At 55.8% G+C, this 26253-nt stretch overlaps 2 protein-coding genes across 4 annotated transcripts; one reads left to right on the top strand and one right to left on the bottom strand.

Moving 5' to 3' along the window:
• Window positions 1–86: 86 nt before the first annotated feature.
• On the bottom strand, window positions 87–13635 carry LOC135312413 (uncharacterized). The gene is made up of 8 exons (XM_064445534.1): window positions 13400–13635; window positions 12687–12902; window positions 11980–12163; window positions 8425–11664; window positions 5614–5784; window positions 5114–5286; window positions 4673–4790; window positions 87–3685 (listed from the first exon to the last, which is right to left on the bottom strand). The coding sequence occupies exons 1-8, from the start codon at window positions 13456–13458 to the stop codon at window positions 3428–3430; spliced, it is 4419 nt and encodes a 1472-aa protein (XP_064301604.1). The 5' UTR covers window positions 13459–13635; the 3' UTR covers window positions 87–3427.
• NAPB (NSF attachment protein beta) lies at window positions 5363–25985 on the top strand. 3 transcript variants are annotated; one of them, XM_064445540.1, is made up of 11 exons: window positions 5363–5487; window positions 5745–5886; window positions 17750–17829; window positions 18457–18573; window positions 19369–19446; window positions 20400–20455; window positions 20892–20976; window positions 22004–22108; window positions 22373–22441; window positions 22811–22861; window positions 23295–25985. In XM_064445540.1, the coding sequence occupies exons 2-11, from the start codon at window positions 5838–5840 to the stop codon at window positions 23397–23399; spliced, it is 795 nt and encodes a 264-aa protein (XP_064301610.1). In that variant the 5' UTR covers window positions 5363–5487; window positions 5745–5837; the 3' UTR covers window positions 23400–25985. The 3 variants fall into 3 exon arrangements, with proteins under 3 accessions (XP_064301610.1, XP_064301611.1, XP_064301612.1); XM_064445541.1 differs by lacking the exon at window positions 5363–5487 and adding an exon at window positions 19205–19251 and having other exon boundaries at window positions 5755–5886; XM_064445542.1 differs by lacking the exons at window positions 5363–5487; window positions 5745–5886 and adding exons at window positions 14960–15113; window positions 19205–19251.
• The last annotated feature ends 268 nt before the right edge of the window (window positions 25986–26253 follow it).

The raw sequence follows: 26253 nt of genomic DNA, 5'->3' as shown, positions 1-26253 counted from the left end.
GGGAAGGAGCAGTGGGGGCGGCCGCAGGATGAAGGTGACTAGAACTGGTTTTAGTACAGTCGCTACACCGCTTTGCAGTCAGATGGTAGTGGGGTTTTAAACTAACCTTGTACTGAGTCCAGACGGAGTTAGCTTGCTGCGTGGTTCCAGCATCAGACCTCTGACTTGGAGAGAGTCGTCGATGTTCTCTTACTACAGTTACTGGCATCGCTATGAGAAATGTCGTGCATGTTGTTTAATTTCTGAAGATGTTGCATGCCGAGAGCACAACTGTCCTCAAAACCTCTCTTGTTTTGCCTTTTGGGTTGCTTTTTATATACAGGAAATGTAGTCATACCTAGCTAGCTGCATTTACAATAAAAATTTGCCGTCTGCTCAATTGCCATCTGGTTCCCGCCCACTTGGAATGTTTCTTTGCATTAAGTCTCTTCCTCGGTGGGCCGTTTCCTCTTGGTTTTTGTAAGTTGGCCCAAGTAACGCCTGCGACTGGGACAGCGCAGCGTTTATCACAAATCCCTTGGGTTTGGTTTCTTCCGCCTGGGAGACAAACAGGCAAGAATACAAGTGTCTCGCGTGGATGAGCAGAGCTTGGATAACAGAGGGAAGCCCCTGATTTCTACGTGTGCAAAGCATGGCAGAGGAGGCATCGCTGGAGGCAACAGTGGTTTCAGTTTGCCTTCCTAACTTCCCGGAGTGTTAATTGTATTCATGTTATGATATTTTGAATCGCGCTCACTCAAAATAATTGAAAACTAGGTAACAGACCTGAAACTTTGGTGTTATTTTGGCATAATCTATTAGTCCTACATAATTACTTCTTATCAATTCTTCGTCTGGTGACAAGTGAGGCTGTTCAAGAATTGCATCAAAAAAAAACAAGCCAGCAGAACTGGCCAGCAGGGAAAAATAGAAATAGTTTGGAGATAGCACGTGGGTTGTTAGGGGAACAACGGGGAAAAGTTGCAGTATTGAAGCCAAAGGTGCGGTTCACATTTAGACGTGGAGAGTACGTGCAGGATGCGCGGCTCTGACCTGAAGTTGCAACTTCTTGTAAGGTGGTGATGACGACATCATCACTGGATTGGATTCTCTGTGGTTTGGTTTTTTTTTTTGAAAGCACTGGAAAAGTAAGTGTCAAAGGAAAAGCTTTGCTACCAAGAGCAAAATGTCGTGCCTTACAGTTGAGGTAGCCAAAGAATCTCGGGTGGTTTGCCATCGGTCCGGTTATGGACCCGTTTTGGAGCTGCAGGGTGTGTTCTGGAGGGAGAACCCAGAGTGCTGGCATCTAACCTCGGAGGTCTGCTGCCGTCTCGGTATCTTTAATACAGTTCTTTATTTCGGAAAAGAAGGGGTACAAAGGAAGGAGGAAACAATTTGAAAGGGGCCAGCTAGGCATTGCAGCTTATTGTCTCCAAGTATAACCATCTCCCTCCTTCTTCCCAGATCCAGCCGTGCCCAGCCGGCCGGGCCCCGAGAGCCTCCCCAGGCACAGCGTGAGGGTCTGCAGGCTGCCGCTCGCTCCTCCGTCTGCCTGGGCTCGCTGGTTTATTCGTTGCAGATTTCTTCCCCGAGCCTACGCTTGCTCTGGTGTGTCCTTTACTACTGCGCTGTCTCGGAACGCGGAGGAGATGCATTGCTACGGCGCAAGTACTAAACCGCCCGATCCGGGGAAGGTCAGAGGGGGCAGGTGGGGACAGCCCTGGCACACCGAGGTGGGCTGGAATGGGCTGCAGGCAAGTCAAGTCCCACGTGCTATGCGGATTCATTGTGTCTTCTGCAGGGAGGGCCCGTTTCCGTCTCTTCCCCACGTGCAGCATGCTGGTGCGGAGCCGTGTTTCCCTCAGACGCTTGCAACACGTGCCCCTGAGGCTGTGAAGCACGGGTGTAACGGGAGCAGCCAGTATCGTTGGTCCTGAGTGCTCTGTGAGCCTGTCGCTACGAGGTGGGTGATCATCAGCACTGAATGTTTTACTCTGGGTAAAAGAGAGTCCTGGGGCTGAGAGGGATTTGGGGAGAAAAGTCTCATTTCTCCACATTGCAGGATTTGCCTAGTCAGGGGCAGCAGGTGAGACAAAACGCTCCCAGCGCCTGCTAGCCCTGGAAACGTGAAAGGGTAAAATGTTTGATCTTGTCTGCGCTTCAGAAAGACTGAGCATTGCTAGGGCACCGCCAGGTGTTTGCTGCCCCATGATAAAAATACTCGAGGGAGATTTGTAGTCTCCCTGGGTAGCCTGTTTTAATATTTTCCTACTGTGACTAAAAGACTCTTAACGTGAATCCTTCATATTGCAAAGTAAATAAATTTATTCTTGCAAAGTAGAGAATGCTTAATTACACTCCTGTTTGCATTTCAAAAGTCAGTGATCCTATCCTGTGGTCTTCCTTCTCATTCAGTTGTTCTTTCCTCCAGCTTTTGTAGTGCACGTTACCCTCTGCATTTGTATTTTGTGTATGAGCTCCACCCAGCGCGCTGGCTCTTCTGCAGGTTTATATATGTCTGGCCTCTCGTCCTGCAGAATATTTAGGATTGCTACCCCTAGAAAAAAGGGCGATGGTTGCTAAAAAGGTGATGGTTGCAAAAAAGTTTGATAGTGTGCAAAAGATAAGGGCCTGAGAAAGACCTCCCAGCTCTGAGGCTTTCTGTTGCAGCAGATGAGCAATGCAGTCATTTACAGAACCCTCTGATCCTTCCTTCCAGCCAGATCTGCTGCTACAAGTGTGTTCCCACATCCTTCTGATCACATCTTGGGCACTGACGAACACAGGAGGACTGGCAGTTATTGAAAGTAATATAATGAAGGTACCTCATCAAATGCTGTCTTCCCTATAGCCATGTTTGCCCAAGGGGAAAGACAACAGCCTGACCGGCTACGTAAGAGCCAGAGCTGGCTCACAGCTAGTCAGAGGCGTGCAGTATATGAATACGAAATATTTCATTCCCCTCTGGCCCGGCTTGGTGGCCATTGATTAAGGAGAAATGGCTTCAGAGCGACTCCCATGCCAAGTAACAAAGATCAGTGAATGATATTTTACTGAACAGGAAACCTCTTTCCCTTTGACTGGGTCTTAAAGCTCTTCCCCAACGTCAGTGTCCTCTGTGGCTCGGTATCGCATATTATTACTCAACTTCAGACGCCGTCTGGACGAGAGGCCCCTTCGGAAGTGCACTAGCATGTGGCATCATTCTATTCTTCTCTTTGTTCAGTCGCCAAAAGGAAGCAGTGTATCTGCAGGGTGGAATTTGCCGCAGGAGGAGCGGCCAGCACACAAAAGCCTTTCCAGGCCTTGCACTCTCAGTCCTGCAAGAGCAGCTCGGAGAGCAGCAGAGATGTGAGCCAGGAGCAGCACCGTTGCAGAAAGGTTGTGCTCTTTCTGCTGAGGCCAGTTAGCAGTGCAGTACCCCTCCAGCAGAAGTCCCTTCCTGTTTTTACAGATGGCTGTCCATAATTGTGTGTCCCTCAATAGGTTTTGGATGCTCGGGGGTGTTCTTGGTCAGAGGTGATAGTTCTTGCACCATAGCCATCAGGGTGGGTTCAGCCCTTGCCTGAGTCTTGCGGAGCCCTAATTCATCCCTGTCTGAGTTTAAAGACTCCTTGGCTCTATGCCACAGCAGGTTTTTTCTCCACTGCAGGCAAAAAGCAGCTACTTCTTCTTCTTCAGAGTCAGGCGGGGGCTGTTGCAAACCCTATTAGACAAAATATTTGCATGCTTTAATGTATTGTACATGAACTTGTTTAAAATATCTTAAATGATATAAAAGTGTGAATGTATCAATGTGTGTGTGACCAATGTGGCTTCTCTAACTGCTAATGCTTAAAAAAAAAAAATCCTTAAAGTGCTTAAAAACCTGCCTACAGAGAGACAAAAGGAATACAATATAGTTTATTGATAAGCGGGGAAATTTCCAAAGGGAAAAAGCCAGGTCCTAAAGGACTTTGTAGTCTAGACAACCAAGATAAAAGAACGGCTAGTTACTTCAGCTGAGATCAGCAAAGTAAAAAAAGGACGTATATAGTATATTTTTAACAGTATGGGCAATTAACCACAGGATGAGCTTTTCCACTCTTGTGGCTGATTCTCCATTAAATAGGATTCTAATCAAAACTGCCTCTTTCACAAAGATGGGCTCAGCAGAAGTTGTAGGATTATGTAGGAGGCTATGGCACATGAACAACTGCATCAGCAGAGAGTCTGGTTGTGTTTGCGCTCGTTTTCCGAGTGCCTTCAGATAAAATCCGCTCTCACAATCTATTTACAGTTGGATCAGTCAGCCATCGCTGGCAGCTGCGAGGGGAGCTCTTGGGAGTTTTGATCCGAGCTCGTCTTGAGACAACATTAAAGGCTAAGACTGACATGGACTGTTTCCAAAGAAAGGCCTCCAGCGAGATGCTGCTGCGCTCCTACCCAAAAATGAAATGGGAAACTGACCAGCTGACTTCAGAGTTGGTAGCAGTGACAGAGCAGATTCAATGCCTGGAAGGAGGCTTTGGAAACAAGACAGAAAGGCATAAAATAAAAACATCACAGTAAGAATGTTTACCCCCAGCTGGAGTTCACGGAGGTCCCACAGCAGCCGGGTCCTACCTCCCGTAACCGGACTGGGCTGTAGGAGCTCCCCACAGTGTGGACTCCACCTTGCAAAACCTCTTTGATGCCATCAGGGTTAACTTACTTTGATACATGCTGCCTCGGCTGCTTTCAGAATGTGCGAAACGGCTTGAATTAGGTTCTGCGCGTTGCTCACGAGCAGCTCAGAAGAGGACTTGCTCTCTGCAGTGACTGCTTTTACCCTGAAAAGACATTTTAAGGGATTTTACTGGAAGAGCATCAGACAGCGTGCCTCCCCTGTGTGGCCAGAATTCTCAATTACTCTAAAACCAGAAGACTGTCGCCTCCACTGTCAGAGCAGGTTTCCACAGAGGCAGGCAAAGCAGGGGAGGAAAGGGCTGTCGTCTGCAGCCACAGGAAGAGACAAGGGAGCCCACTGAATTGTAACTGGACTGTAAGGGCTACACCCAGATCCAAGAAGGACCTCTGGAGACCACCACGCGCACCCCTTTGAGAAGTGGGCCACCAGCCCTGGGAGAGATTGCCCTTGACCTCGGCGACTCACCTGGCCACGATGCCGAGCTGGCTGCTGATGGTGTGGGTCCGCTCTGCGGCGCACAGCAGCTCTGCGGAGCACCTCCTGTCGAGGCAGTGCCTTGCAATGATCTGGCCAAACTTAACGAACACCTGCCCATCGGAAGCAATTTGCCTCGCGTAGGCGACAAGCTGGTCCTTGCTCTAAAAGAGAATAGAAATAAATGTCTTTGGGGAGAGAAGGAGAAAAAAGACCACTTTTCCTGCAAGACAGGGGGTGCCGAGGAAGCCCATATATATCCTGAAAAAAGGAAGGGACTGGTTGCCAGGTTCATATCTAATCAGGAGGAAGTAATTTCTATCGCTTTCGACAAATGCAGCTGGAGCCGCTCTTACAAGAGCAGGGTAATTCAGGGGTTTCAGTGGGCACTGGGCAGCCCTGTCACTGGCTTTGACCATGCTCTTGAGGGAAAAAACGTTTTCTTTATGCCTTTTAAAGTGCTGGGGTGGAGGGGGTGAAACACTCCATACCATGATGGGGCCCTTCTTCCTCAGGAACTGAGTCATGTGAAGCATCCTTGTTGCCATGCCCTTGGTGACCTGGGACATCTTGCTGGGGCCACCCTGCCACATGTCACTGGCTTCTCCCTCACACTTTGCAGGGCTGCTGGCAGGGGAGATGCTGGGAGGACCTTTCCAGTGCTGTCGAGACAATAACTGAAGAGGTTTGATGTCTGGAGTGTGCAGACGCACCGATGCTGATACTGAGAAGTCTCCACCTGTGTGTTTCTGAAGCAGTTTTTGGTGAGTAGACAGGAGAGCTGCCTGCCACCTCAGTGGGCCTGCTTTGCCTTCCCAACCAGCCCTTCTCTCCCCTGCCTTCACCCAAAATCCAAATGCCCTGTGCTGTTGTCTCCTGGAGCTATCTCCAGATGGGCGGTAGCTGCCACGTGAGCTGACAGCGCCCGCAGTTGAGAAGAACAACTGAGTGCTGTAAACCACTTTGCTGAGCGATCTGCATCGTGTTGCTGAAGCCTTTGCCAGCTCCTGACAACTGACAGCAGCTGTTGTGGTACTCTCAAAGGGTGATTGTGGGGAGGTGAGGAGCTGAGCAGACAGGTGGTGTTTCAGGGGAGGGAGAGGAGTACAGCCCTCTGCTCCTCAGAAACAGTGTTTTGGAGATGGGTTTATTTATGCAAGAGCCTACGTCAGGTCAGATATCCAGAACTCAGCTGAGTAGGGCAGCCAGCAACCTGATCTAACTTTGAAGGTGGCCAGGGCGTTGGACTATCGACCTCCAGAGGTCCCCGCCACTGTCATTTATCTTAATGCTCTATGGTGTGGGTAACAGGCCTGACTGACAGCCCGGGCCGGTGTGGGTAACAGCCGTCACTGACAGCCCGGGCCGGTGTGGGTAACAGCCCTCACTGACAGCCTGGGCCGGTGTGGGTAACAGCCCTCACTGACAGCCCGGGCCGGTGTGGGTAACAGCCCTCACTGACAGCCCGGGCCGGTGTGGGTAACAGGCCTGACTGACAGCCCGGGCCGGTGTGGGTAACAGCCCTCACTGACAGCCCGGGCCGGTGTGGGTAACAGCCCTCACTGACAGCCCGGGCCGGTGTGGGTAACAGGCCTGACTGACAGCCCGGGCCGGTGTGGGTAACAGCCCTCACTGACAGCCCGGGCCGGTGTGGGTAACAGCCCTCACTGACAGCCCGGGCCGGTGTGGGTAACAGCCCTCACTGACAGCCCGGGCCGGTGTGGGTAACAGCCCTCACTGACAGCCCGGGCCGGTGTGGGTAACAGCCCTCACTGACAGCCCGGGCCGGTGTGGGTAACAGCCCTCACTGACAGCCCGGGCCGGTGTGGGTAACAGCCCTCACTGACAGCCTGGGCCGGTGTGGGTAACAGCCCTCACTGACAGCCCGGGCCGGTGTGGGTAACAGCCCTCACTGACAGCCCGGGCCGGTGTGGGTAACAGCCCTCACTGACAGCCCGGGCCGGTGTGGGTAACAGGCCTGACTGACAGCCCGGGCCGGTGTGGGTAACAGGCCTGACTGACAGCCCGGGCCGGTGTGGGTAACAGCCCTCACTGACAGCCCGGGCCGGTGTGGGTAACAGCCCTCACTGACAGCCCGGGCCGGTGTGGGTAACAGCCCTCACTGACAGCCCGGGCCGGTGTGGGTAACAGGCCTGACTGACAGCCCGGGCCGGTGTGGGTAACAGGCCTGACTGACAGCCCGGGCCGGTGTGGGTAACAGCCCTCACTGACAGCCCGGGCCGGTGTGGGTAACAGCCCTCACTGACAGCCCGGGCCGGTGTGGGTAACAGCCGTCACTGACAGCCCGGGCCGGTGTGGGTAACAGCCCTCACTGACAGCCCGGGCTGGTGTGGGTAACAGGCCTGACTGACAGCCCGGGCCGGTGTGGGTAACAGCCCTCACTGACAGCCCGGGCCGGTGTGGGTAACAGCCCTCACTGACAGCCCGGGCCGGTGTGGGTAACAGGCCTGACTGACAGCCCGGGCCGGTGTGGGTAACAGCCCTCACTGACAGCCCGGGCCGGTGTGGGTAACAGCCCTCACTGACAGCCCGGGCCGGTGTGGGTAACAGCCCTCACTGACAGCCCGGGCCGGTGTGGGTAACAGCCCTCACTGACAGCCCGGGCCGGTGTGGGTAACAGCCCTCACTGACAGCCCGGGCCGGTGTGGGTAACAGCCCTCACTGACAGCCCGGGCCGGTGTGGGTAACAGCCCTCACTGACAGCCCGGGCCGGTGTGGGTAACAGGCCTGACTGACAGCCCGGGCCGGTGTGGGTAACAGCCCTCACTGACAGCCCGGGCCGGTGTGGGTAACAGCCCTCACTGACAGCCCGGGCCGGTGTGGGTAACAGCCCTCACTGACAGCCCGGGCCGGTGTGGGTAACAGCCCTCACTGACAGCCCGGGCCGGTGTGGGTAACAGCCCTCACTGACAGCCCGGGCCGGTGTGGGTAACAGCCCTCACTGACAGCCCGGGCCGGTGTGGGTAACAGCCCTCACTGACAGCCCGGGCCGGTGTGGGTAACAGCCCTCACTGACAGCCCGGGCCGGTGTGGGTAACAGCCCTCACTGACAGCCCGGGCCGGTGTGGGTAACAGCCCTCACTGACAGCCCGGGCCGGTGTGGGTAACAGCCCTCACTGACAGCCCGGGCCGGTGTGGGTAACAGCCCTCACTGACAGCCCGGGCCGGTGTGGGTAACAGGCCTGACTGACAGCCCGGGCCGGTGTGGGTAACAGCCCTCACTGATAGCCTGGACTGTCACCCTGCAGTAAGGGTTGATGGGGGGAAAACTGCTACTGTACCGTTTCACATGCCTCCCTGGAGGCTCCACTTGCTCGTCCGCTCCTGCTTGGGCAAGTTTCTGCTGACTTGGTGAGGCTCAGAGCATCAAGCTCTCGGGCTGGGAAGAGCTTGGCTGCGCTGTTGCGTTGTCTCGGAGAGCGCTGGTCACCTGCATTCTGCAAGCGTTGTCTGATGAGCCGCAGGACATGTCCGCTGATGCCCTGGGCAGCCTGAAGCTGCGTGACGAGGTAGCGGGCGTTTGCTGACCAGTACCAGACGATACTGTCCAGGCGGAGATGCCCTTGGTCCTGGCAGCTCTGGAAGAGCTGCCTGGTGCTGCCCACTGCATCAGACGTGAGGACCAGGAGGTGGTCTGCAACCGAGAGCAGGTTCGCCTGTGACTGCAGTTGACCGCTGGCCTCCAGAGCATCTTGGAGGGTGGTTTTGACCCACTGAACATTAGCCATTAGCCGACTTGCCTTCTCCTCAAAGGCCTGTTTGCTCCTCTCCCTCTCCTCTTGAGAGAGGGGGGACAGGGCTGGTCCGACGACATCTCGGATGACCTGCAGGTGTTTGGTATTGACCTTCTCCAGGTGGAGCAATAACGCCTTGGTCCTGAGGGCCAAGTCTGTCTGCAGGAGCTCAAAGCGAATGTACAAGCTGGCAGTAGACAGTGGGGAGACCAAGAGGGTATTGGAGGCATCCAGCAGTGCTTCCATGAGCACCTTTATCTCCTCCCTGAGCACTAGGATTTCACTGCCATCGCTGTCTTCAGGGCAGGACAAGTAAGAGAGCCGGGCGGCCTCCTGCAGCCTCAGGGAGTTCTCAGACACAGCAGCCAAGAGGCTCTGTGAGCAAAGCTTGTTCTTCATGGCGCTCCTCAGCTCCCTCAGGAACAGGACATCCCTGCCTACGAACTGATCGATGGCACCCAGCAGGACGTGCATGCTGACGGCCCACTGGACACAGTGCAGCTCCAGGCTGGCCTTTCCCACCCTGCAGGAGCCCTTGAAGGATGCCGCTTTCTCAAGTAACACTTTGGTGCTCATCTGAGCGCGTGAAAACTTGGCTTGGACCTGTAGAAAGCTCTCCCAGACATCGGGGGAAATGGGATTTCCCTTACTACAGGCTAGGCTTGCAATGTCTCCTGCTAACTGAACTGCTCCTGCTAAACTCATCATGGTCTCGTCCAAAGCCTGTTTGCCTCTCAAAAAGTCAGCAGACAAGATAAAGCCAAATACTTGCTGAGACAGACTATACCAAGAGCCTGCCACGGCTGCCAGGGACTCTTTGGTCTCACAGATCCTCTCTGAGAGAGCGAGTGCCATTTGGAGAAGTCTGCTTGGATGATGAAGCTGCCCTGGGGCTGTTTCCCTGGTCAGGCTAATAACACATGGTGTCAGTAATACAATCTTCTGGTACTGCCCCAGCGTCTCCATCTGGGGAGACTCAGCAACGGGCAGCGCTTCCTTCGCCGCATCGACGCAGCCGTTGGAGAGTTCAAGCAAGGCGGAGCAAGCAGCGTTGACAGCTGCCGTATCACGGGCTCTGGTTGCTGCTAGGAGAGCCGTAATGACAGGGTGCGTATCTCCTTTCCTTGGAACAGCACCCGGGTGTAAGTTACCTGCTCGTGGAGACTGATGATTTAAGGTGTCTTCTTGCAATGCAGCCTCATCAGTAACAGATTTTAGCCCGGTGTGCGACAGGCTGAGTTCAAGCGCCTTTGTAACATCAGTGCTTCGCACCTGTGCCCGGAGAGGGCTGAGGATGTCTGGGTGGTTGGAGCCATCCAGCCCGTCTCGGACATGGTGAGCAGCACCCATCAGGCAGCTTGCTGCCTTTGAAAAGACATCCCTAGCTTGGAGGCAGGAGAGTCTCTCTGGGCAAAGGGCTGTGGCCGCTTTCAGCTCAAGGATGGAGTTGGCCAGTTGCTCAACCCAAACCAGCAATCCGTTCCTGAAAATGGGGTCTGTGGCTTTGTCCACGTACCTGGTGGTAGCTTCCACCACCCACCGAGCCCAGCTGGAGAGGCGAGCTGCGTGCCAAGAGAGCCTCTCGGGGTCCTGACTTCCCAGGGCCTTTTCACACCATTCCCTGTGCTTGGCCATTTCCTGGACGGACAGCTTCAGGAATTCAGCTGTGCTGACCGTCTCCTCAAAACACTGCAAGAGGCTTTCTGTTGCTCGAGCCCAGGCGTGGTACAAGGACTGCAGTTGCTTGGCAGCGCTCCTCTGGGCTGTAGTTCTGCTCATGTCCGTCAGCAGTGGAGGGAGACGGGCAAGGAGCCTCTTCAGATACTCCACCCACTCTCCGATTTCTCTAGCGGTATCAGTTTCGGCACACCTGGCCAGAACAAAGTCTGCCGCTCTGAGCATCTGCTGGGCGTGTGTGAAGAAGGTGGCAGTGAGGGGCTGAAGCTTCTTTAAAAATCCTCCTTGCCCTGCTGGAAAACACCCTGTACCAGCAAGGCTAACAGCATCTTCAACTAAGGGCCTCAGGGGCTCCTTACCCTCAAAGAAGGTGTCGAGGATTTGGCACAGAGTTGCTGTGAGCGCTGCCTGGTCAAGAGTCTCCACCTCCTCTCTCATGGCGTGACATTCCTTCTCCAGGCTGCTGTGCCCTGGCCATCCCTCCTGCTGGCTTACGCGGCTGCAGATGCTCTTCCTCAGCCGTAGCAGAACCCAGCAATGTTTCACCAGATCCAGCTTCAGATCTGGCCTGGCTGAGTCTGCTAGAAACATGCAGTAGAAAATGACCGCTTCCACGTGAGCACTGAACTCGCTGTCGGAGAGTTGCACCGGGTCTGGGCACGAGAGCAGCGCCAGCAGCCTGCTCATGTGCTGGGAGAAGGTCCCGTGTCTGTCCCGTGGCTCCTTGCTGCCCATATTACCGATGAGCAGGGACGTGAGCTCTTTGATGGTCCTCTCTGTCAGCTGGAAAGCATCGTCTGTGGAGACTCTGACTTGCCAATCCCCGGAGAGTTTAAGATCGCTGTGCTTTGCGGCGTGGAGCAAAGGAATGCACTTCTGAAGGAGCTGCAAAGTTTGGGCCAAGCTCTTCTGTCGAGGACCATCTCCGAGTTCCTCGAGGCGCTTTGCTGACAGATTGCTCAGCAGAAGCAAGGCCTCAGCAAAGGCCCGGAAAGCAGCCAGCATTCCTGGCATGTCTGCTGCATCCCGCAGCACGCTCAGGCACTCCAAAAGCCAGCTGGCAGCCTGAATTACCCTCCTCGCCCCAGCAGCATCTTCAATCTGAAGAATCTAACCGGAAGAAAACGGCAGAACAAATGGTCAGAGCGGCTGAGGCTCAAGAATCCCTGTTCACTCTTTGATCCCTTGTGCAGCCAAGATGACACCCCAGCCCCTGCAGGAAGAGCAGAGGTGCGTTTTGCTCTGCAGAGCTGCCCTAGTGAGCACACGGTGAGGAAACAGCCATTGCTCTGGCGTCCCCCAAGCCCCAGCCCCTGTCCTGGTGGAGGGCAGCTCTTACCCCTCCTACAGCTGCCCCCTTACCCACCGCGGCATCCCAGGCCGACCTCCCCTGCTCACCCTGGCACTGTCCCCCTCCGCCGTTACCTTCGCTGTCTCTGTTAAGACCCTCTTTGCCGACACAGCCAGCTGCTCCCTGCGGCCAGCGCTCTCCGGCTGTACCTGGAGCTCACGGGCTGCCAGCAGCACACACCTCCCTGCCAGGACGAGGGACTCGGCAGCAGGACGCGTCTCCTCCTTGAGCACCTCGTCACTGCACTCCTCAGCCAACCTGGAACAGAAGCTGCTGGGCTCAGCTCTTGGCCATCCCATGAGTACCAGCCGCGCCAGACATTTCCTGGGCTCGAACTGATTTTAGCTGTATTTGCAAACTCTTTCAGACCCTTTTGCAGTGGCTGCAGTTTGCTTTAAGGTGGGGTGCCTGCCCTCTACCAGGCCCTAGCTGTAGCAGCAAAACAGCCCAGTGGCCGGTGCCTAATCCGTGGGTTTGGGCTGCAGTTTACTGAAGCATTCAGTAAATTGAAGCATTCGGTCAGTTGTCTGACCGCTATTTTAAGATATGTTTAGCTTAAACGTTGCTTGTTGAGGTTTTGCTTACTTTGCCACATCCCTTCCAAGCACGTGCCCCTGCTTTGTCCCATTTCTCTTTTTTCCCTTCCTAATGCTATCCCCCCCCTCCTGTTCCCACCTCTAGCAGGGTGCAGGCAGGCTCCCCCCCCCGCCAGTTTCTTTGCCATCCCTTCCTCCTCCGTCCCAGCCCCCAAACCTCCACAGGAGACACCCACCAAACTTACCTTCTTGCAACAGAAGCGAGTTCTTCTGTGGCTTTGGCTAATTTTTCTGCATGCTCCCCCAAATTGGGAAAAGCCTGAGAAACCCCATCTTCCCACTCGAGGGCGAGGATTAGATGGCAGAGCTGTGCAGCCATGGGGCAGAGGATCCTCTGAATAGCTTTGTTTTCTGTTAGGAGCCCGAGGTCATAGAGGTAAAAAGGCTCCATCACGTCCTGCCTGGAAAAGGGAGACAAAACCTGGGATGATTACGGATCCTTCGCAGTCTGCAAGCGTTACCATTTTTACTAGCGACCTTGGATTTGGATGGCAGCTTCTGGCTTTGAAAATGCTGTTGGCTTTAGTGTCTCACAGCCCTGCAACAAGGTCAGCAACCTGCATTTCCCCCGGCAGCGGGCTTTTGCCCCAGCTCTCCCGGTGCGGACCCCCAGCTCTGCAGCCTGGCGTTGCTCAGTGCCGAGGCGCGGCCGTGTCTCTGGGATCCCGCAGCCCCGAGTTTCCATCCGCGCAGCTCCCATCCTTCTGTGAGCCTGGCTATTTCCTTACTGGGGCGTGGACGGTCCTGTGGACGAGTGTTGGGGACGGGATTGCGGGCTGTTCCTGGCACCGTGACGGTGACACGGGGGTGCCCACGCCACCGCGGGGCCTGTGCACACGCAGACAGCTCCTGGGCAGCGATACGAACCCGCGGCGGGGTTTAATTACACCTTAATTACCATAACTCGGTTCCTGTTGCAGACCGGGTGGAAGGCAAGCGCCTGCTGCTGGTGTGCATGGGGCAGCGGGGCTCGGGGGGACGTGGGGGGGTGCTGGCACCCCCCTGGGTGTCCCCCCTGCTCTTTCGAGGCCAGGGATGCTTCCAGGGCGCCCGGACGTGGGGCACGCTGGGAGCTGTAGTCCAGCCCTGAGCGGCAGCCTCAGGCTTGACCGCCCCGCCGCTAATCTGCCTAATCCAGGGCCCAGCTGTGTCTGCGCAGCTTAGTCCTGGCCCTTCCAGCCCCTTAATCCTCACGCTGTGCAAGCGGCTGCGCGGCCTGGGTTGTCTCTGTGGGGGCACGCGTGCTGTCGCCTTAAAAACCTGAGGGAACGAGCGGCTGGGGGGGGGAGGACACCCAGAGGGGTCCCTCCTCACCCCCCGCCTGCCTTTGCTAATACACGTCCCTCGCAGGGCCTCGGCGCTTGGCCGCTAGTTCAGGAGCGAGGTCAGTGCGGATTTACAGGATAAAACAAACAAAAAAAAGAGTGATTTCTACCTTCTTCCTTTCTCCTGCGCATTCGGTCTGCGTGAAGTTTGTAAGCCCTGTGCTGAGCTGCTCAGGGGAGGGACCCACCCGTGGGCTCACATAACTGGGGGGGTGGGCAGGACACGCATGCATCGGGAGGGAAACCGGGCACGTTTTCACCCTCTTCACCTGACTTTTTCTGTACTTTTTCCACTCAATGCAGATTATCCACCGGCAACAAGTGCCCTTCTCCGGGGAGCTTCAGCTCTACCTGCTGTGTTGAAGTAATTCCGTGGAAACTCAGATAGTAACGTAAATAAAAGCAGAATCAGAGCTGAAGAATCAAAAAAAAAAAAAAGAGGCCTTCAGGTTGGGATGAATTCACTTTTTCTTCCTCCTGGCCTACTCTGTGCGTGCAGCGAGCGCGAGGGCGGGTGAGTGCCTTGGCCGGGGAGGGATAAGGGTCGATCCTGACTGAGCTGGCAGCGTGCGCTGCCCGTGGGTGCCTAACCAAGGGCTGGAGCTGGACCCTGCTCCGCTTTCTCCCTATTTTATGCGCTCCCATCCCAGCGACGGCTGATTTCTTAACCGGGACGTACACTTTCAGTTAGGTCACGAATGAATCTCCCTTTCGGAGTGACTTTTGCAATTCTGAGGGCGCCGGGCGCCGCTGGGGTGACCCAGGTGCCCAAGCTTCACCGTTTTGCACACACCCCACCCCCTTGTTGTGAAGGTGCAAAAGCCGATCGACGCCACCCGTGGCTGCAAGAGGGCCCCGAGAGTTTCCGGGCCTTCGCGCCGCCTTGCTGCAGCGTGCGGATCGCCCGGCCGCTCCCAGAAGGGCGGAGGGAAAACCCTCGCCGGGTGCTCCTGCCTTTCCCGCCCCGCTCCGGGGCGGGCGCCGCGCGCGCGGGGCGAGGGGCCACGCGTGAGCCCCCCGCCGCGCGCCTCGCAGCACGCGCCTTGCATCCTGCGCCGTGCGTGGTGCACGCGCCCCGCCCCCTCCCCGGCACGCGCCCGCCCGCCGCCGCCCTCCCCGTGCGCGCGCCCGCCGGTGCAGGAGGAGGAGGAGGAGGAGGGAGGAAGGAAGGAGGAGGCGGCCCGCCGCGATGGACAGCACGGGCAAGGAGCGGGAGGCCGTGCAGCTGATGGCGGAGGCCGAGAAGCGGGTGAAGGGCTCCCACTCCTTCCTGCGGGGGCTCTTCGGGTGAGCGGGGCTGCGGGGGGCGGCGAGCGGGGGGGGGGGGGTGCGCGAAGGGAGGGGTTGCAAAAGGGGGGGGGGGCAGGGTGTGCAAAATGGAGGACTTGCAGGGGGTGCGAAGGGGGGGTTGCAAAAAGGGGGGGGCTTGCAAGGTGTGTGAAGAGAGGGGTTGCAATAAAAGGGGGTGCAGGTGTGCGAAGGGAGCCGGGGCCTGTGTGTGGGTGCCTGCGGGGGGGCATCCCCAGCTCCTGCCCCTCTGCCTGGGTGCTGTCCGCCCCCCCCCCCCCCCCGTGTGGGTGAGGGTCTCCCTTAGCCTCTGCAGCGGGTGGGCTCTGTTAGGGCATGGGGAGGGGTACACACATAGCAAAGCAGGGGGTGAGCCTGGCCAGCGGTGCTCCAGCAGCCCCCCCCTTGCCGTGCCGTGCCCCCCCCCGCAGCTGTCTGTCCGCACAGCGGTGTGATGAGCCCACCCGGCCTCTGCAGCTCGGGGCGCCTGCCTGTGCTCCCCCAGGGGTTCATCCCGCCCTCGGGGTGGGTGTCCCCAGGTCCGGCCCCAGGGCGGCCGTGCTTGCTCATCCCGGCTTTCCCCGAGTGGGGACTCGCCGCTGGTCACGCTCTCGCGGCATCGCCGGGGTTCGCCCTGGCGAGGGTTGCCCTCTCCCCGCGTCCCGGGGAGCACCGCGGCACCCGCGGGCGCTGCCGGGGCGAGGCTCGAAGGCCCCCGACCTCCTGGAGGCCTTCTGCGGCTCCAGGGAGGGTTTCGAGCCAGGCTCCGGGTTCTACAGATGATTTTCTGCCCGGCAAGGCTGCAGGCCCGAGCCCTTGGCTCACGGAGACCCTCCGGAGGGATGGGGCTGCCGGGGGGAGCGACACCCCCGAAAATGGCAAAGCTGCCTTTTTACTGGGTCTTTTTGCTCAAAAGTAGATATTCCTGGGGGTGCAAGAGCTGTGCCTGGGGGAGGGGTTGAAAAACGAGCAGTTTTGGCTACCTCGGTGTTAGCTTTCTTATTTATTTAAATTTTATTTTTAAGAAAAGAGCAGTTACGGAGCGATGCTCCTGTGGAGGCCTCGATGTTTCTAAACAACAGCCGGGAACCATCTAGTGCCCGCAGCCCTAAACGCAGAAGTTTTAAAAATAAATTCCTCCCCATCCTCCGGCAGATTAATCTCGGGCCGGGCGCGCTCCAGGGGCATAATCCGGGTGGCGAATTGCCGAAAAACCCTTGGAGTGACCTGGCAGAGATTTCGAGAGGCAAATTTCTCATTTTCTTGGGCTAAAAATAGACGCAAGAGCAATAGCTTTTTACAACGCAAGAGAAGGTGCCGGGTGACTTCATTCTCGGCGTCCTCCTGGTAAAGGGGGTGCCCGGCCAAAGGCGTTATCGACAGCCAGGCTTGTTCCTGGACACCTCCGTTAGCCTGCACGAGCGCTTTGCCTTTTCTTTTTTTTATGGTTTTCATTTTTTTTGGAGACTAAAAGGCTGAAACCCGCCCCGTTCTGGACGCCTCGCAGGGTGTAGCGTTACCGCGCGCCGCCTCCTTTGGCTTCAGTTGGTGCAAAAGGCAGCTTTCAAGAGCAAGAAAGGAGCCGTCCAAAAAAAAACCCGGCTCGTACTTAGAAGGGAAATGTGGTCGGCTGCCAGAGGAGGAAGGGAAAAAATACCAGCAATAATAGCTGCTGTCGCCTGCCGCGCTCCGGCCCTTCCTGGGCTCGGCGGCGCCCCGTGCCGCAGAGGGCAGTAACGACCCTGCCGGCGTAAGTCCGTGAAGGAATCTGCGTTTAATTAACAAAAATATTTCACTTCGCTCTCAAGATAAATTAATCGTTAATTATCCGCTTCGGGGAGCCGAGTCATGCTGCTAAAGCCCGTCAGCGAGGCCTGGGCTGCGGCGCGCTCGCGCTCCCTCCCGGAGGTGGAAACCCCCCGGCGTGCCGGGGCTCGGCCTGCCGAGGTGTGTTTTCGGGACGCGGAGGCCGCGCGCCCGCGGCTGTTACACAAGCACCAGGTTGTCTGGCAGCTCTTGTTGGCTTGCTTTGCGCTCCCTAACCCGTGCAAGTAGCTCGTCGCCTGCTAGAGTTTGCTTTTTGCAGGTGTTTTTGCTGAGTTTCTCGTGAGACTCTTGTCTTACGACAGCTGGCTTGTAACAGGCCGGCAGCTCCTGCCTGGAAAGGAGGGACCCGAGAGCAGATGGGGGCTTGCTCCAGGCTCCAAACTCTTCAGGAACGGGCCAAAACCCTAAGTTGCCATTTCAGGGGTGGGTTTCCCGCCGCTCTCCTGTCCCTGCTTTATGCAAAGAAAAAACCCTCCCTCTCCTTTCTGGCGAGGGCTCGGTTATTTGGCGCCTGCCGGCTCCGCCTGCTCCCTGTTCACTGCAGGGTTGGGGGGATGCCGTTAGGCGCTAACCCAACGTCCCCCACCTCCACAGTGGAGCTGGCACCCCCTGGGAGAGGGTCTGGCGGGGGCTGCCGGTCCCCCGAATCCAGCTTTCCCCTCTCTGAGCAGCATGATGCTCCCCCTGCTTTTTAAAATCAGGGTGACATCGCCCGAGCACGCGGCGCCGCGACACCCCAAGCCCTGTTTCAGCTCGGGGGCAGCGTTTCGTTCCGGCGCGGCATCAGGGGCGCTCTCGCTGCGTTTCAGGGGCAACACCAGGGTGGAGGAAGCCTGCGAAATGTACACCCGGGCTGCCAACATGTTCAAGATCGCCAAAAACTGGAGCGGTGAGTACAGCCCCCGCTGTCGGGGGTGGGGGGCTGACGCTGGGGTGACCCACGAGTCAACGAGCATCTTCCTGCGAATTATCGCAGCGGAGTTTTACATCCCAGGGTGTTTCCATGGGGATGGTCCCTATGGCGATGCAATCCCTCTGCTCTGCCCGGCCCTGCGATGATTTAAATATTGGGAGGGTGGGCAAAGCGGGGGGTGACCTGACTGTTCTGGTGTTAAATGAGCCGGGGTGCAGTTTACTGTTTAAAATGAAAGCTCGTAATTCTGCAGGGAAGCCTGTTAAAGGGGCGCTGCCCTGGGTTGGCTCTTCAGCAAGGAAATACCTTGGGCTGGGACATCAAATCCAGTGGATTTCGAGGTCCAAGGGATCCCCCTTGCTGGCCCAGTAGGTGCTGGGCGCAGCCAGTGGCGAGGATGAGGATGCGGGTGGGGTGCTGCTGCTGCGCCCCGTGGGGACGGGCTCAGCCCCCGGCCGACGAGCGGTGCCTGGCCACGCGCGGCTCGAGGTTGCTGCATCTCTCGACCTCTCTGGGTCCTGGGAAGCGACGCGTGCTTTGCGGCCGTCCCGCTCCTTGCCGGGCCGGAGGGGTCCATGGGGTCCGTGTGCGCTTCTCTCCCAGCCGCAGGAAACGCGTTTTGCCAGGCGGCCAAGCTGCACATGCAGCTGCAGAGCAAACACGACTCGGCCACCAGCTTCGTGGACGCCGGGAACGCCTACAAAAAAGCAGACCCGCAAGGTAAGGGGGGCGAAACCGGGATTGCTTCTTGCAAAGCCGCGTAGCGGCACAGGAGGTGGCACGCCGAGGCACCGGCTCCCCGGGGCTGCCGATCCTCGCTGCGGACTACTCGAAAGCCAAAAGAAGCAGCTAACTCAGGGCTGATACTACTGTTTCGTAATTAAAAAACCCAAATTTCCTAGAAAACGGCAGCCTCCGCGTGTTTACGAGATTGGCGTTTTGAGTTTTGCTCCGTTTGAGGACGCAGCCTGACAGACCTGGGGTACGAGTCGTTTGTATCTCGCCCAGCCAAATTTTTGCCTGTTGCCTCTCAGCGCCAGAGTCCTCGTGCGGGCGAACCGGCAGGCTGTCGGTGGCACGGGGGTGTTCGGGCTGGGTGAATCGGGGTTAGATCTGCAGGCGCAAAAATGCGAGGGACGTTACATCAATAGGCCTCAGGGGTTGAAAACGCCACGTCTGTTGTTCCGGGCATATGCACACATGTGTGTGAGTAGATATTTATTGAGGAATCTCGTTTCTGGTCTCATGAGACGTTACCGAGATCTGGTTTTTGGAGGAGGGGGAGGTTTTGGGCTGGGAAGCCTGACGTGCTGGCTGACTCTGTTGTTTTTCCTGAACACTCATGCTGCAGAGGCCATCAACTGCTTAAATGCAGCTATCGATATCTACACCGACATGGTAAGAAGCTGCGCTGGCAGCTCGTGGACGATGTGATCGTGATGCAGCTCGGTAAACGCTGTGTGCGCTGGGCGGAGGGGGAGCCCCCGTCTCACGCGCAACCTCTGCCTTCTCTAGGGACGATTCACCATCGCTGCCAAGCACCACATCACCATCGCGGAGATCTACGAGGCCGAGCTGGTAGACATTGAGAAGGTAAGGATGCCGAGCGCTGCGCCGCAGGAGCGGCGGCTGCATTTCCCTCCCCGGCCAGAGCAGCGCCGAGCTCGGCGCGGCCGATAAAACCCGGCTCCTGTCCGGCACCAGGCTTTGTTACGTAGGTGCAAAACACCCGTGACTTAAAAGTTAGCGTTAACGGGGTGAGCGCTGATTTTCCCAGCGCGGGTCTCTCGCGGGGCAATCCTGACTCTTGCGTGTGCCCCGCTGCTGAGCATCAAACGCCCAGGTGAGAAAGCTTCTGGGCTGAGGCGGTGTTTCACATCTGAAAAGCACCTTGGAAAAGTTGTGGGGGCCAGTTTTATAGTGTGTTTTTTTTTTCCCCCCGATGCACCCAAAGGAAGCTGCTGTTACTTGTAGTTCACACTTCACTACCGACCTTCTCGTTCCCACAGCCGAGGTCCCTGAGCAGGAATCCTGCAGCAGCTCAGCTGGGCCGCAAATCTCCTGCTTGAAGTTTGCAGGACAAAAATTGTCGGTTTCTAGATACTATTTTCTAGATAATCATTTGCTTCCTCAGCTCCACTTCACTAGATCCTGTCTATATTAATGACTTCGGTGTTGCCTCTCCGCATACAGCCCCGCTTAAATCAAGCCCTGCCCTGTCAGGGCTGTTCCGTTACGCGATTTATTCTGTCGTGGCAAAGCTGGGGGAGCCTTGCGGCGCTGCGATGGTAACGGTCGTCCTTACCTCAAACAGTGCCACCTGCATTAAGCCCGTGCTGGAGCTCGGGGCTCGTAACAAGCTCGCGGTCACGTTGCCTGAGTGCGCGGGGGCTGCGCGGCCGCGCCTCGCTTCAGCAGAAGCGCCGTGCCGCCGCTCCCTCGGCGCGCGGGACGCAAGGGCTTTCGTGAGCGCGGTGCCTGCGCGCTGGCCTGGCCAAAACTCGCACCTCGGAAGCGGGGTTCAAGCGCGATGTTTCTGTCCCCAGGCGATCGCACACTACGAGCAGGCCGCAGACTATTACAAAGGAGAGGAGTCCAACAGGCAAGTGGTCTTCGTAAGAGTCGCAGCAGGGGAGAGCTGGAGACGGGGATTTGTCCTAGATGGCCCGCGTGCTTGCGCACCGTGCCTGCCAGCCGCTCGGAAACGCCCGCTAAAGAGCCCTGCTTAGGTTTCTGGTTAAGGTTCTCACCCTGCACGCAGCCTTGTCTGGCTCGGGCTGCCCTTCTGGGCGCAGCGGAAGCGCGGAGGGATTGGACGGTCTCTGACACCAGGTCTGTGCCGAGCTGAGGGTCTTTGTGCCTTTCTGTGTTCTAACTTCAGCTGTGAGAAAGAAAATTCCCCTAATTTGCAGCTTTTGGGCCCCGCTTTTATATCCCCTAAGTCGCCCAGGTAGTGCTTTGGAGGTACCAGGGTGTGGAGTTTTGTTATTTCCCCCCCAGGACACAATCGCTCACTTTAATGCTGTAATTGATTGTAGCTCGGCCAACAAGTGTCTGCTGAAGGTGGCCGCCTACGCGGCGCAGCTGGAGCAGTACCAGAAGGCGATAGAAATCTACGAGCAGGTGAGGACGCGCCCCTGGGCGGCGGGGCTGGGGCGGCCCGGCGTGGTGGCCACCGCGTCCCTCGGCGGCTGCGCTCCTGTCCCTCGCGCTGGCGTCGGCAGTCGCGGGGGCGCGGTGGTTTTCTGCTGTAGGACCGAGTTACCCGCAGGTGTATTTTTAAGGACTCTCCGACACGCGGGACGTTTGAGGTGCGCTCTGGGGTGAAAGGTCTTGTTTCGGTGGTGCTGCAGATCGGATGTGAATTAGAGAAAATCCTGAGCCAAAAATTTCTTGAAAATGAAAAGGGGGGTCAGTGTGGTGGTCTCCCAGAATTGCTGTGGCCTAGAAGCTCCTAATCATACTGATTTTGGGGCTGATTATGCCTTTACGAGACACGGTTTGCTCCTCTGCCTGTAAGAGTTGCTTTAACTTAGGAAAGGCTTTTTTTTTTCCCATGACCATTTTTTTGATCCTAGAGGTCTTTTCCAACCTCAATAATTCTCTGATTCTATGAACTCTGTTGTTTCTAGTGGAAGGCAGGGGGAAGCAGCAGGAAGGAAATCTACAATTCAACTTCTGATCGTATTTACAAACACGTTTGGCACAAAATTTCCCCCCAGATTTGTAAACTTGATCGCTCTGCCTTTGTACCAGGGATTTACCTGGGAACACTTGCAGCGCTGCTTTTGTGCCTGCGGAGGGTTGATGCTGGAGCGGCTTTTCTCCGAGCCGACTTGCCTTCCCCGCCCCCGCGGGTCGGACGGGACGGGCTGGGGTGGCGGTGGGTACCCCGAGCCGGGGCAGCGGCTCCCCGGCAGGACGGGCTGCGCGCTCGCAGCTGCCTGCGGGTTTCTGACCTCACTTGGGAGTAGTTAAAAATCTGTCCGGCTTCCCAACGGCTTTTTGTACGGATGCTGGCGTTTTTATCCATGGTCTTTATTCGCGTTATGGCGCAGCGTGTAATTCCAAGCAGCTGTCCTGTTTTGAATTCAGTTCTTAATGATGCGTTCTTCTTTCCCAACTCTAATAATGTCTTTTTTGTGCCTAGGTCGGAACAAACACGATGGATAATCCTTTGCTCAAGTATAGTGCGAAAGAGTATTTCTTCAAAGCCGCTCTGTGCCACTTCATCGTGGATGAGCTGAACGCCAAGGTCAGTGGGCTCGGAGCCGTTATCCCAAACTTCCTCATCCCGCTTATCCAGCTTTTCCCGGCTGAGGCGCGTCCTTGCGCGCGCAGGGGTTCGCGTGGCCGTTGCACGGGCTGAAGCGTGAAGCGCCGCAGTGTGGAATTGGACTCGCTGTGACTCGTTTCCTAAGCTCTTTGTGTGGTTTTTAGGCCTGGAAGGCAAAGACTGAAATAAAAAAGCAAGTAGTTCTGTGTGAAACGAGCTTAAGGGTCGCCTTCTCTCTTTCAGCTTGCACTTGAGAAATACGAAGAAATGTTCCCAGCGTTCACAGACTCACGGGAGTGCAAGCTATTGAAAGTGAGTAAAGCCAGCGTTAAGATAATAGTCACGCTTGAAAACGCATACTGCCCTTTACTGAGGGCTTTTCCGCCTTGCCGGAGGTTGGGTCGTGTAGCCGAACGTTTTAGAGGACCTCAGACTCGCGTGGCACCGGGCTCACGCCACGCTTGTGGCAGCAGCTGCAGCAGAAGGATGGTTACTCTAACTTGAGACAGAACCCCCAAGCGGTTTCTGTGTTCGTGGCGGGTGGGCCGAGCAGCTCGCGAAGGTGCTGCTGCGGGACACGTGGGTGCCGAGGGCCCCCTCCCCTGGGGACGAGACGGCCGCGCACCCGCCCTGGGGAACACGCCGTAACCGAGGATTTCCTGACCTTTAACGCTGTTCTAGAAACTGCTGGAAGCCCACGAGGAGCAAAACTGCGAGGCATACACCGAGGCGGTGAGTAGTCACGGCTTTGCTCGTGGATGGCGGGTTGTTCCTTTTCCATCTGTTTTCTGGGGCGTGTGGGACACCGGGCACTTCGCTGCGTAACCGTCCTGCCGCGAAGCAACCCGCGTTAGCAGAGCTGCTGCCAGGCTGCGCGCTAGCAAGGCCCAGGCTCAATACTTGAAAATTACTAGTTTATCATCAAGAGTTAAGTAAAGGACCTGCCTTGGCTTTGCTCCACCCCTTTCCGTGTTTGTTTGACAGTGGCTTAAGGTGCTCTGTGTGGTTTTGGATAGATAAAATATAAAATACCTATTTTTTTTCTCTGGGAAGACTGGAAGTCTTCAAAGCCCACGCGTTGCGAGCTGCAGGGTGCTGCTTTTGCAGCAGTCTCGTTCGCTTTCTAATAACTTAAACTGTTGGGTTTTTTTTTTGTCTCTGATAGGTTAAAGAATTCGATTCGATATCGCGGTTGGATCAGTGGCTTACGACCATGTTGCTTCGCATCAAGAAGTCGATCCAAGGAGAAGGGGACGGGGACCTGAAGTGAATCGTTCGTGGTATTCGTGGCATGCAGCCTCAGCAATCCGTTCGTGTGTTACAGCCAAGGACCGCTATGGGATACGTGATAAAATACCTGGCTTTATTTTGTTGCTTACAAATCCAATGACTTGTGTTTCTTTACTATCCTGCTCTTTGTCGTGACAGTGTGGGTAGGTGAGGAGCCACGCTCCGGGTAGCGCTGGCAGAGCTTTCGAAGGGGAAAGAGGCACTTCTGGCCGAAATCCTCTCGGTTTTGTTAGCCGTGAACCCAAAGTCTGCCCTCGCGACTGCTGTTTTTCCCCGCTGTTCTGTCTTAAGGCTCGGTACCATTGACTCCAGCATGTAAATACTTTGTCCGCGCCAGTGCAGTACAAATAATTGCTTCTGATCTGTTGCTGTATTGTTACCGCTTCCCGTTTCTGAACGGACGTCTGTCAGGCACACTTGGACCGGGTGTTTTGGGTTTTTTGTTGTTTTTTTAAACTGTTTCAGCTTTTTTTTAACGGTGCTAGTGAAAGGCTTTGTGACCCTTCCCTGCAGTATGCATGCGTGCGCGTCCATCCTGTGTGTGCACTGATAAATAGGTAACAGCCCAGCGCTGGAAGCGTCACCCGCTAGGGGACAGGTCTGCTTAGATTGGTGTCAGCCCTCCGGCCAGTCGTGGCGAGTAGAACTAGTTAACGGTGTATTTTGTATTTCAGATCTAAATATAAAATGTGAGGTTCTTCTATATTTTCTTGGATCTATTTTTCCACTTTATTTTGTGGCGCATCCCCATCCCTCCTACCCCGGGATGACTTGACCCGAGTAATAATCTATTTTTCTAACTTTTCATTTACGTGAACTCCTGCTGCTGGCTCTGCTACAGGTCTTTTGTGTGCGCCGGGCAGCGGCCGTTAGTTTCCAACCTCTTTGCTGTTGGCGAAGCTGCCTCGTTCTTGTGACGTGCAAAGGTGGCGACCGAGACTCGCTCTCTTGGCTTCAGGGGTCCGGGTGACAGGCAGCTTGAGCTTGCTTTGGAAAAGCATAGACACGTTTAAAAAATTCCTGCGGTAACTTTTTTAAGAAACGTGTTTTAAAATGCCTGCCACCGAGGCCGCGCGTGCGACGCGCTCCTTAACTAGAGGTGATCAAACTGTTACTTCATGGGCGTATATATTAAGATGTCACGCGGTATTTCTCTGTGATTAAGTGATTTTCAGCTGCGCTCCTCACACATAAAGAATGAAAAAGTAATTAATTGCTTCACTTGGCACAACTGCGGCGTACGTGGGCCCTCTCCCGTGGCCGGAGCAGGAACGGCGGGCGCTGCCGCCCGGCTGGACTCTGGCCCTTGTTTCTCTTGGTGAAGTGATTGTCTCTGCTCATATTCTGGCAGGAAAAATGGCTTTTGAACTTCTCTTCAGTTTCTTTTTCACCTAGATATTTCTGGGAGTAGAGCGCAGTTTGGCTTAGTGGTCTAAGGGGTTTAGTTCTGTCAAAGTGGTGCTTTACCCCTACCACTGATTTATGAAAAAGAAAACCAAAAACTGCTCCTGATACACACCAAACTATTATTTTTTGTTTTCTCCTCCTGACTGGGCTCACTGGTCACTCATCTTCTGTAGACTGTTCTATTGGTAGAAAAGACCCATGAGCTGTGCAGAACTGGCACCTGGATGAGTGAGGCTCGTTCTTCCAAACAACTTCACTTTCTTCACTTCTCAATGTGTTTTTAAGGCTACTGCTCGTGACAAACCCGTCATTTTAACTTAGACTTTAACTACGTCTTCCCACAAACTTGGCAAAGACAGACCTTCCACCCCGTTTAGCGCGTGGTCCTGGTCTGTCTCCACCCCAGACGGGAGCCCACCAGAACCAGAGACCGGCTGCCGTTTTCCGAGGGCGTCCCCTTCCTGTACCAGAGTCCTTCGCGGGCTTGCGCCGCCTCCGCTGGGCAGAGGAAACGCTGGGCTTAGGATGCAGAGCGTGGTAGGGAGGTCATCTTGTCGCTAAAGCTGGCTTAGCTGCAGCTTTGCTCTCAGTTTGGACAAGAGGGCCCGAAGATGTAACCGCTGCTGAGCTTACCTGCATTAAAAGGACGGGGTTAGAACCATTTTTAATTTACCTGTTCCCTTAGCGAGCGAAGACCCATCGTACTGACGGGTTTGTCTTGACTTGCAGCCAAGCTCGTTGGTGTGAGGGGTGCTGAGGCAGAAGCCATGAGGTTTACTTCTCCTAGCGTCACACGCGGCCGAGGCGAGCAGCTTGCGCCTTGTTTTGTTCTCTGCTCCAGCTGTCAGTGTTATGCGCAGTCGTGGTAAGATGTACGTGGAGCAGAAAACCGTACCCGTGGGGTTGTGCGGTCTCTTACTCCAGAGCGCAGTAACACCATTCAAATACAAGCATAGTTCTGTACCAGTAGGCTGCAGCATGTCCTCCAGTGTATCAGTGGTAAATTGTGACGGTTTTAAAATGACAATCTGCCACTCTGCTGTATTCCCCCCCGCCCAGTTCACAACTCTGTACTCTGAAAACTTATTAATGAAATGGCCTTAGCAAGAATATAATGTTTTGTGTGAATCTGTACATTAATAAAGTGAAAAGAATGAAATGTAAGTAGTGATAAACGTTCTTTCCTGGGAAATGCAAAAGGCAGGCTCGAGCTAGAGCCTGACTTAAAGCCCAAGGGTGTGATGACAAAAGCACAGCCCTTCCTTTCAGTTAGTTTGGTGACCTGTTAAGCGACAGCCCCAGGGTGAACGCTCGCACAGGAAAGCACTGGCCCATCATTTTACGGCGCCTGTCGCACCCCTTAATTGCCTGTTGTTCAACGTGTCAGGTGTAGGAAGCTGGAACGCCCCGAAGCAGCACGCTTCCCA

Source organism: Phalacrocorax carbo, chromosome 3 (assembly GCF_963921805.1).
Source record: "Phalacrocorax carbo chromosome 3, bPhaCar2.1, whole genome shotgun sequence".
Classification (NCBI taxonomy): domain Eukaryota; kingdom Metazoa; phylum Chordata; class Aves; order Suliformes; family Phalacrocoracidae; genus Phalacrocorax; species Phalacrocorax carbo.
This window is presented reverse-complemented; position numbering and strand designations above follow the sequence as displayed.